Genomic DNA, 11,123 nt, shown 5'->3' with positions numbered 1-11,123 from the left:
CTCCAAACTGCACAGTGCAGCACAGCATTACTTTCATGTGTCTGACCAAAAATAAAATTAACAGAGTTTTTAAATGACATAAAGCTCAAATTATTCCTGAGATGAATAAACATGTTTCAACAAGTCAAGAAAATCATATTGCTATAAACACAGAGGCAGACCAATGATGTCAAGGGGTTGTGGCAGACTTGGCTGCAGAGCAGAAAAAAAAACATGCAAAAATAAAAAAAAAAGCCCAAACAAAACATATATTGGCATAAATACAGCTGACAGCAGAGTAGAATCTCACGCAGAGTCGAGTGTTCTTCTTGAGTAATTAAGAATGTTGTGTAAGTTTTTCCTCCTTACTCGGATCATCATCCTCTTCCCATGACCTGCAACATAAACCACAAAATGTCTTCATATTAGATTTTTAAAATGGAATAATTAAAGACAACAAATGAAAAAGAAATGAACTGAATGAGCATGCCATGGTACGCCAAACTTTGGAACTGATCAGTTCCAGATTGTCCTGTCTTCCTTGGGTCATCCTGGGTCTTAACCTGGTTCTGCTTGAGGTTTCTTCCTGTTAAAGGGGAGGTTTTCCTTCCCACTGTCACCAAGTACTTGCTCATAGGAGGATGTTTGATTGTTGGGGGTTTTCTTTGTATTATTGTAGGTTTATTACCAACATAAGTGCCTTCAGGTGACTGCTGTTGTGATTTGGCAGTATATAAATCAACTAAACTGAACTGAATTGGATTAAAGTGAATCTCTTAAAATAATCCTACCCTTTCTGATGCATTTGTGGAAGCAGTGTCTCCGGGTTATGAAGTTGTTTTCATTCCCTCCACAGCCGCTGTAGGAAAATGACTGGCATCGCTTTTTTTCTGGAATGTATGCATATCTGCTCTCTGAACCACTACATGTCCCCTTGTCCACAGGTCTGAAGCACAGCTCTGAAAGAGTGAAGTCTGTTAATCACAAGAAACGGCAAACAGCCAACTTTATTTCATTTCATCCTTAAAATGTTACATAATTCTTTGATTAAATTAGATCTATGTTAGTTTTATTAGAGAGCTAAGACATAAGCTGAAGATACCACAAGCCTGAAGGTGAGGAAGATGAATGATTCCTGTTTGTGTACTGTTGCATTAGGCTTCATCCACCTGAAACTGATTTTGACCGGCATATTCAGGCTGAGTCTTGGAGTAACAGATTCTGAGAGTGGAAGTTGCTGTGTAAGCCATCCTCTTTGTTTTTTTCTGTAGTTTTCTGCTGGGTGAGAGTAGGGCCATATTCCATATTCTGACTGGAGACCCATGAGCAATGACTCTTTTTCACTACTGATGCACACTTATTTTCACTGACAAACAGTGACCTTAACAGTTCAGCATTTATCTCAGTATTTAGCTTGCTAGGCTCAGCTAAGAATCCAGGGTCAGGTAAGACAAAAATTAAAATGATCTCAGCGTACAATATTATTATTATTATTATTATTATTATTATTATTATTATTAATAATAATAATAATAATAATAACAATAACCTTTAAACCTCAAAGACCTATCCTAAACACAGAGATGAGACTCACATTATGCATGAAGATGGATATAGGAGAACACTACAGGACAAATAAATAAACAGAAAGACAAGATAGAGGATAAGAATGGCCTGGAATTGCTTACACCGAGAGAATTAAACACACGAAAAAGCAATAATTCTATACAATAAATAATAATAATCAGAGCTAATACTCAAAAATGACTCATTTGGTAATGAAATCAGCCTAACAACAAGAACTTCTGACACTGGGTCTGAAACCCAAACTCAGATATACTGGCTAGGAATTCAAACCCCTAAATCACCACAAAGCCTCAGTCTTTTAGGCAAACAGTTAATATATAAGAATTATTCCACCACTGTGTTAAACTTCCAAACATAATATAGTATGACAAGTTCTCACACATAAATAGATCATGTTGGTAGAACCGGGTCAGGGCATTGTTCATATTGTCCTTTCTCACATGTAGGACACAAAAGATGCTCCTGGGAGTGTGCAAAACACAGCACAAATGACACCCACGCACTGCCTATGAATCAGTTATCTGCAACAATATTTCCACATGGGCACAAACACACATCACGCAGACTTTGTATTCTGGAGCTGGCAGATTAAAGCTCATTTAAGCTCCCATCAAACTGACTTTTGAGTTCTCATACACAGCTGTGAGGTGCCCAAAGTGTTGTTTCATGCCAGTCATGCCACTGTTTGCATTGCAAATTCTCTTTGATAAAAATAATTAATTAGATAATTCAGTGAGTTCTACAGCTGCTTTTTATAAACATGCTTTGCTGGAAAAACTGTGGTCTTCTGTTACTTGTCATGTTACAGTAACAGAGAAACTATAACTAGTCACAGCACATAACTGGGTGCAGGCAACCTGGCAAATATATAAAGGGTTTTCATGATGCTATTGTGTTTTATTTTATTTAGCTAAATTTCAAGTTTATATTCCCTTTTTTATTATTGTTATTGATGAGATGATTTTAATGACTTTCTGGGCAGAGGAGCTGCCCAGAACTGTTTCATGCCTGAAAAAGTCTGAGATCCACAGAGACAAAGTGTGTGCTTCACTGAGCAGCCACAAGATGTCAGTCTTTGATTTGATTTCTTTGATTTCAACATGGCAACATCTGCTTGGCAGACAGACGTCAGCATGCACACCACATTCTCTCATGCTCATTTCTGGCTTTTGTAACTTTGAGAGTCAAACTCGGTTCATCGTAGTAGTGAACTGTGACATCAAATATCACCAAAACCTACTTTCTAAATCTGTCTTTTAAAGACCTGATTAATGAATTGAAATCAACATTCATACCAACTTTACTTCTCAGAGACACTTTATTACCTCAACGAGTTCTTTGGGTTTTTTGTTTTGTTTTGTTTTTTTTATCAAAGAATTACCCTCAAAAAGAAAAAGATTGATTCCATGGTGGAACTACAGAGGCTAACTTATCCTGAATCTCTTCTACTCAATATTTTTGACAACAGTGAAATTGAATTCTTAGAATTATAACTCTTTGAATGAGTTGAGGGCGATGGGAGACGAGCCAGGGTCTCCCAGTTCTTTCCTGCAAGCTGTACAAAACAGCCTTGCAACAGGACAGCTGTGATTTATGCTCCCACACTGCGAATACACCGAAAATTAGTGAGTGGGAAAGTAACAAACGAGTTGTGGGAAGAGGACACTGATGCACTCTGTTTCTGCCCTTTGCTTTTCACAACAAAAGCAATTCTGCAAGCTGTCTACCATCTATGCATCACTGCACCTTGACAATTTCTTTTCTTCTTTTTATAACAAAAAAGTTTTTGGCAGCACAAACTGCTCTAGTTAATAAATGGCTTGGAATTGCTTACTTTCAGGTCTGAGCATATTTCAGAATTCAACAATGACTGAGGACAAGATGAGTGATTTAATCATGCCTTGTGACCATTAATCTATCCCACATGTCTAATACTCTGTGTAATAAATGAAAATTACGTGTACTGCTTCTAGCTTTGTGCTTCATTGTCTGACTGTATCTTAGTCGCAGAGCTTTTCACAGTTTTCTCACTGATCAAGTTTACTTCATCAATCAGCTACACAGCCGGCTGATTTTATTGATATCACATTCTTGACTCGTGTTACTTGGCTTTATGAGACTAACATTGAGTGAAATCCTGGCTGTTCTCAGAAATGTAGCCTCTGTGTTTATGGAGTTATGAAGAATAGTAACCTAACAACCAATTTGCATGAATAAAATCAAATTAGCCTTAATTCTAAATGCTACATCCAAGATTTCTCATTGAGTTCTCCTTGAAAATGTGGAATTTTCTTACCGTTTGTCTCTGGATTTGTGTCATTCCCTTGCACCAACGGTGCATTTGCAATTTGTTCCCCTGCATTTTGTTCTCCTGAAATACAACAATATGGGAAGCCATCAATCAGTCAGTGAATAAATTTGCTTCCTTTGCTAGACTCAGTTGTGATCATTAATGCAAATTTTGCACCTGTGCATAAAACAGAGAATTGCGACAGGAAATTAGGTTACTTGCGTCTTTATGAAATTTAAAAATTGGTACTCTAAAGCTTTAATTAACTAATGACATGCATATGTAACTACTTATTACTAAATAGCAATTTGTCCATCTGTGCAGTATTTACTGATTTTTGGACATGTTGTTTCCTTCTGCTTCCAGTCATGCCAACATAGGCTGAATGCCTCCATCAATCGCCCATCTCATTCTGGTTTTTACCGTTTTCTTTTCTTTTTTTTTAAATCCCAGTTGCAAGGGGAATGATGCCATCAGTAATAATTATATTTATCAGTTACTTAAGACACAGAATATTACAGAGAAAGGCAATGTTGAGATGGTTTGAATATATGCGCAGGTGGGAGATAGTGGATATGTGGTAAAGGAGGACATGCAGAAGGCTGGTGTGGCAGAGGAGGATGCTAGGGATAGGGTGAGATGGAGGAAGATGACCTGATGTGATGACACTAAAAGGGAACAGGTGAAAGAAGAAGAAGATAGGCAGAGTGCAGTGTACAGTCATCTTTACCAGTCTCGATGATTGGCTGAACATCGTCTTTTCTTGGAGAAGGAGATTCTGGTGCTGTGGTAGGGTTCACCATATTGACACGGACAAAAGAGAAAAGCAACATCTGAGAACATGTGTCTCGACTGCCATCCACAGAACATCAGTCCTGCTGTATTTATCTCAAAAAGTTGATTCTGTTCATCTGGACATGATGTTTCTCCTCCTGAAAACGCTACATCCAGATGAACAGAATCAACCTTTGGGGATTTTTTTTACCTGGATGATTGAGCATCAAGACCTACTATAGTTGGAACAAATTTAATTATATCCCCCTGATCAATCATAATTAAAGCACGTTTAATTACATTAGCATCAGCTGGGAAAAGGTGTTGTTTTGCAAACATTTTGTCTATAAATGAAACTAAACATTCGTCTGTGTGGAATTAAAATCGATTCTCTCTACAACGTGGTCTTTTGGCAGAACTGGTCACAGCCGAGCGACTTGCTCGTTATTTTCCTCAAAATTTCAATATTTAAACGACTTGTGCCTAAAGTCTGGTATAATTGAGTATGCTTTGGTCACTTTAAAACCATTTAAATGCTAAATCAAGGTGGAATGTGATTTCACGGTCAGCTAAAAGTCATCACAAAATTAATTTTCAGAGGTAGAATTATTCTGATTATGTCACCTCACTGAAATGGGTTTTCTGTTGATGCACAGCAACTGGCCATGTTTCCAATAAAAGAAAGCTATTGTGTGTAAAATATACACAAAATCCAAATGATTTACAAGTTATTCAAACCATGTGTTTAATCAAAATCGGTACAAAGACAACATATAACATGCTTAAAATAATGTGCTGATATACAATTTTTTACAGATTCTAACATTATGAAAAGATTAGAGAACTCTCTGTATACAAAGGATAAAGACCATTAAGCTGTAATGAAAGGCTGTGATCTTTGGGTCCTCATGTAGGACTTCATCAAAAGCAGATATGACTATGGAAGAAATCAGAGAACGCTTCAAAACAACAGTCAGTGAACTGCATTAGTGAATGCAAGTGCATCCCTACCTGGATTTAGACACTTTGCCTGACACTCAGCCATGGTCCTGAAATTGTTGGCATTGCCAAAACATCCTCCATAATAGAACTGCTTGCACTCCTGACTCGAGCTGTCAAAGAAGAAGCGTGACACGAGCCCTCGACAGGGACCGGGAGCCTGGGGTAAATGACATGGGTTCTTCTTATCTAAGAAAGTAAAAGAGGGAAGAGTTACAATAAATTCTCTTGAAACGTGTAATTATTAATTTGCTGCTAAATAGTAATAATAATAGCATATGACTTTAATATGTCGTATGATAGGGTGAGGCAAGGTGTCACAGAGGTTTCACCCAAACCCTCTGGTGTAACGACATACACCTTTTTTCACACCTTGGATCATGTGACAGCACACATGATTAATAGTAGGTCAGCAACCGCCTCTCGACGGACAAACCCCACTAGGGTTTAAATACGTGAGACACCTTTTTTTTTTTTTCAAGCTCTTAAAAATGGTTTTGGACATTTCAGTTCATTTTCTGAGTCATGAAAGTCCATAGTTTTGTTCCATATTTGACTCCTATCTGAAATATAAAATGCATGACAATGAAACTTCATTCGTTCATTCTTCATTAAAGAAAGTCCCACAGAAGAGCCAAACTGTGTTCAGTATTCCATAACATATAGAGCCACCATCACTTTGTTTGGTAGGATCAATGGTACTTCAGTTTCTTTCATTTTTATTCAGAACATAAAGCTTCAATGACTCTGAAATTGATTTCCTTAAAAAAAAAAAAAAAAAAAAAAGCCAACTGAAACTAAAAAGAAACACAATTAACTTTGCTGCTTCAGTTGGGTTTTCATTTGCTATGAATGTAGTTTAATTGAGTGGCAAATTATTTTCAAAAGTATGCAATACCATCCGATAAAGCCAGTGATGGCTTTTTCCTTATATGCGTACGAAGCAAGGCCTTGAGCAGAAAAGTTCAGTGCTATCCAATTAAACATGTCTTTATGAGAATTGCCAAACAGAAAAAAGGAGCAGGCACAACACCAAAGACACAGGGAGGGAAGATAAACCTATTCAAAACAGTACGCGGTACAAGGTGCAGTAAATTGACTGCATGCCATGAAGCACTTTGCAATCACCGGGCAGTCTGTCCCACTTTTTGCCTCCCCAGTGGTACAGTGACATTTCTTCTCCAGTCAAGTTTCAGATACAATCCAACAGAAGGCAAAGAGTCAACATTTCCAGCAAGAACTTCCTTATGTTCCCTTGTCCCTGGTGACCCACATTCCCTCCTCCTGCCAAGGCTCTGCTTTTTCTATCATATCTTTTCTACTTCTTACTTCAGCTCTACCCTTCTCCACTTTTTGTTGCGTATAATATCACCCTCGAGTGTCGGAGTACTGAGCCCAGGGTCTTACACCTCTGAGCTACAGTTAGATGCTCATCTAAATTCTGAATCTGCGTCTGTGTCTTTTTTTACTCACAGTATCTCAGATTTGTTTTATGCTTTATGCCTTTAACTGAAAGCTTATTACTCGGTAATCCAGCTAAGGATGCTTATGCATGCACTCAGCAGTCACCATGTCTTTAATCTGAAATTCCCAACATCTGCAGTATGGACCACTGCAGAGATGGGAGGATGTGGGAACCCTGCTGATTAACTGAATGAGCCGTCACAAAACTTCAAATCATTACAAGCAACAGACTAAAGCTTGATTTCAGTCTGAAATCCAATCATGGCTATACTATGAAATGCACTGCTTGCATTAGACAGGCATTGTCAACTAATACAGGTGCAACTCGACAAGCTGTCAATATACTGATCAGCGTGGCTCTTCACAGAGTAGAACATGTGCCTCTAAGCCCCCTCAGTCATTCAGTCCATGACACACAGTGTGTGTGTGTGTGTGTGTGTGTGTGTGTGTGTGTGTGTGTGTGTGTGTGTGTGTGTGTGTGTGTGATTCACTTATTAAAATACTTCTGCAATTACATCAAATTGTAATGGGATCCTCTAAATGCCTGTCGTGGTGCAAAAGCATAATCATCAAAGTGTAATCATTATCTTTATCCTCACATCTAAAATGACACTTGTGGTGCATTTTATTCAATGAATATTTATTCCAAAGATTGTTAAGGCAGTGAAAGAAATTAAGTAAACATCTTAAGCCTCACATCAGTGGATTGATAAGTGCAAACATCTGCTGTCATCAAACCCACAAATTATTGTTTTACATTCTAGTGGAGATCTCACAGTCTCCAAAAACATACTTAATATGCCAGACTAATTTTCTGAGTAAATTATGCACAAAACAGTCGAATGTGTTCATTACATGGACCGGTGAAGACACTGTTTGAATGGTACTTTAGTCACACACTAGGATGTTCAGATCAGATTTTGTGTTCGTGTTACTTGAATAGCAACACAACAACCTGGAGAAGGATTTTAATAGGTTAGAATATGTGAAAAGCAAACTATATTATATTGTTATTAACTTAAAAGAACCCTGTGCAAAGCTTATCCAAAAGCTGAAATGTAACTGCACTGTCTAAAGAATGGACAAAAAAATGACATGTTTCAGCAAAAGATTGTAAACAAATTTGATCGTGGCACTTTCATTTCAGTTAGTAAACCTCAATTACAAAAACAAGTCGATCCAATCTCTAAGAATTTACATCAAACTGTTTTTCCAGTACGTTTGGTGCAATCTGGGAACCATCAGCCTGCCTGCTTCCTGTGAGTCTAGTAGATAACCAGGCAAGATTTTATCCATGTATGCAGAGACATGTTTGTTTGTTTTAATAATGAAGTTGCAATGATGAACTGCATCAAGGTGGTCTGAGTGGATGGTGGTCACTCAGCTCACAATACCAATCTATGGTTCAGGTTAGGCAACGAAAACACTTTGGAGACTGAAGAAGTCTCTTGGACGAGAAACGTTTTTCCCACGCTACGTCTAGATCAGGGGTGTCAAACTCAAATACACTGTGGGCCAAAATTCAAAACTGGAACAAAGTTGCTGGCTAACATTAATATTTATTGAAATATATTTATTCCTCCAGATATAAGAATGAATCTTTTCTTATGGACTATAACACGTTTTGCTGAAAAACTGAATATGGAACAAGCAAAGCTTAATACTAAACAATATATATATTAGCTGTATAATACCAGTAGGCCAGCTCTAATAGTAATTTGGCATGGCTACACGGGCCAAATGTAATTAGGCTGCGGGCCAAATTTGGCCAGAGTTTGACACCTATGGTCTAGATGGACAGAATCAACTTTGGCTAAGGTTACGAACGGACTGTGGTTTTAAACAAAAGAAAATAACGCTTTGTTTCTCAAGTAACGTGAGCTTTGTTTGTTTCTCCTCTGGTCTTTCCCTGACCTTAACCAAGCACCCTGATGACCAATCCATAAAGTTATCAGTAGTTATATCGGTGGAAGCACGCCATGTCATCAGCACACTACTGATCCATTAGTATTCAGCTGTATGCTTATAAATGTTTACTTCAAGTGATATTTTAGCTGCGTGGAAACATAATTGCACAGCTAAAGTAAAACAAACAGTCTGAGCTTAAAAACTTCAGCACTCTTTGTAATACTTTTGCCCAACAACAGTTAAATGGACAGACTGAACCATCACTGGTTTCCATCAAGACTGCGACAATTAGCCGCCCAGAGAGTGTGATTTACTGGCTAACAAGCCAAGAAAACACAAAATCAATCACTCTTGTTCGAAGCCAAATGAGAATTCTGCTGGGACTTCTGACCTGTGCGTAAATAAATGCTGCTACCTGTCTAAAGTCACTGTGGTCAAGCATCTGAGGACTAATATGGTTGCCAAGTGATATCTTAAAGCCGCACACTGTCTGTTCGGTTTATCTGTTAAGTCTTTGAATAATCACTCTCCACTGAAGGCTGACTGTGATTAAAAAGCTATCATTGTAACATCTAAATATATTTCATGAGGTGACTTTGACTTAAAAGCTTGGGCAAAGAGTTGTGCCAAAGGGCCAGGCTTGCGTACTCACCAGAGCAAAGCAGCGATGAATAATTCAAATGCACAATTCTCTATTAAAGCCGTGAAGGTGGCAGAGATGATTTGTGTTTTGAGAATTATCGGTCAGCTTTTTATTTTTATTTTTTTTCTCAAATACTGGGTATGAATCATACAGAGCATCCCATCATTCAGCAAAGCACACTTTAATATTTAAGATAGCCGTGAAAGATTCTGAGGGCTGAGCTGGATTACGTGTGGAGAAAAAAAGAAAAACATGTATGTTTTCATATTTTGCCTAAATGTTATCTGCAGAACGAGGGGACAGATGAGATTTTGGAACAATGTACAATGACTCTTTTGATGGGACGAGCTGAATATTTAGACTACCTTTCAGATCAGCCCATCGCTTCTTTATCTCTTCGCTTGCTCATTTACTTTCTTTCTGCTTCTTCCTTCATATTTTTTTTTGTCAGTACACGTCACCGTATTTTGAAAGGTCTTTATTGTGCTTACACAGTCTCAGTGAAGCCTCATGTGGAAAGAAAAGACAGCTGATCTGTAATGGAAGAGTAAATAAAGAAAAATAAACAAACTCAGGGTGGAAAAATAATTGAAGCCTGTGAATTCCAGTTGATAATGACAGACACAGATCTCAACAGCAACTTTTTCATTCAATATATATTGCGATATGCTTCTGATTAAATTGTCATTATGCTATTTTTGTGATTGAAAAGTAATAAATAAATGCAGCTTCCAGCCTATAAGCACTGATAAAGGTCAGCACTTGCAGGCTGAGCTGCGAGGAGAAGAAAATTATATGAGTGTCTGTCTTATCTCAGCAGAAAAAAAGAATGTCAAAAAACTCAATAATTGGAAGGCTCGAATTACTTTCTAAAATTGCACATGCCTGTTAGTTAAGCAAGAATGCAACTAATTATTATTGAAAACATTTTCTTTTCATTAGCAATTCATCTGCCAGTGACTCAGGCCGACCGACTCAGTGAACAGTGGAAAGGCTCATAACAGTTTCCCATAAGACTAAATGGATGGATTTCAGTGGGGAATTTCCCTCACCAACTGTAGGGCTGCTTCAATATATTAATTCACTGGTATAAAGAAATTAAATAAGAAGCTCTAACTAGAAATTGTTTGGCATTTTTGCTTACTGCATATGTTTTATTTCCCTTAACTCCACATTGAAGCTTCTAATTGAAACATACGAAACCCAAATTAGATGGGAACTAATCACAGTCATGCTCATCGTTGTGGTTACTGGTTCATTGGAAACCCTTCAGATTAGGGAAAACAAAAGACTACTTGTAGAGGTACAGAATCAGGGCAGCTGATGTAACTCTAGTACATGAAACTGATATTACATACATCTATTGGGCCACCTAATTGGATGTGCTTTTACATTTATGCTCCCACAACCTCACCTGTAGTCAGCCTGGAATCCAGAGCCACACCACTGTGCCAGCCTCTCTCTTCACATGGCGCTGTT

At 37.9% G+C, this 11,123-nt stretch overlaps 1 protein-coding gene across 1 annotated transcript in view; it reads right to left on the bottom strand.

Annotated features, from left to right (window-relative positions):
• Positions 1 to 223: 223 nt before the first annotated feature.
• The window catches only part of tfpia (tissue factor pathway inhibitor a), a 44,130-nt gene continuing 33,230 nt past the window's right edge, over positions 224 to 11,123 (bottom strand). The window contains exons 3-7 of the mRNA XM_005736869.1: positions 5,642 to 5,818; positions 4,587 to 4,640; positions 3,863 to 3,937; positions 771 to 938; positions 224 to 374 (exon numbers count right to left, since the gene is read on the bottom strand). Coding sequence (XP_005736926.1) covers positions 286 to 374; positions 771 to 938; positions 3,863 to 3,937; positions 4,587 to 4,640; positions 5,642 to 5,818 — 563 coding nt within the window. The 3' untranslated portion in view covers positions 224 to 285. The remainder of the gene's footprint in view (positions 375 to 770; positions 939 to 3,862; positions 3,938 to 4,586; positions 4,641 to 5,641; positions 5,819 to 11,123) is intronic.

This window comes from Pundamilia nyererei, unplaced genomic scaffold (assembly GCF_000239375.1).
Source record: "Pundamilia nyererei isolate P.nyererei 1_Seehausen unplaced genomic scaffold, PunNye1.0 scaffold00071, whole genome shotgun sequence".
Classification (NCBI taxonomy): domain Eukaryota; kingdom Metazoa; phylum Chordata; class Actinopteri; order Cichliformes; family Cichlidae; genus Pundamilia; species Pundamilia nyererei.
This window is presented reverse-complemented; position numbering and strand designations above follow the sequence as displayed.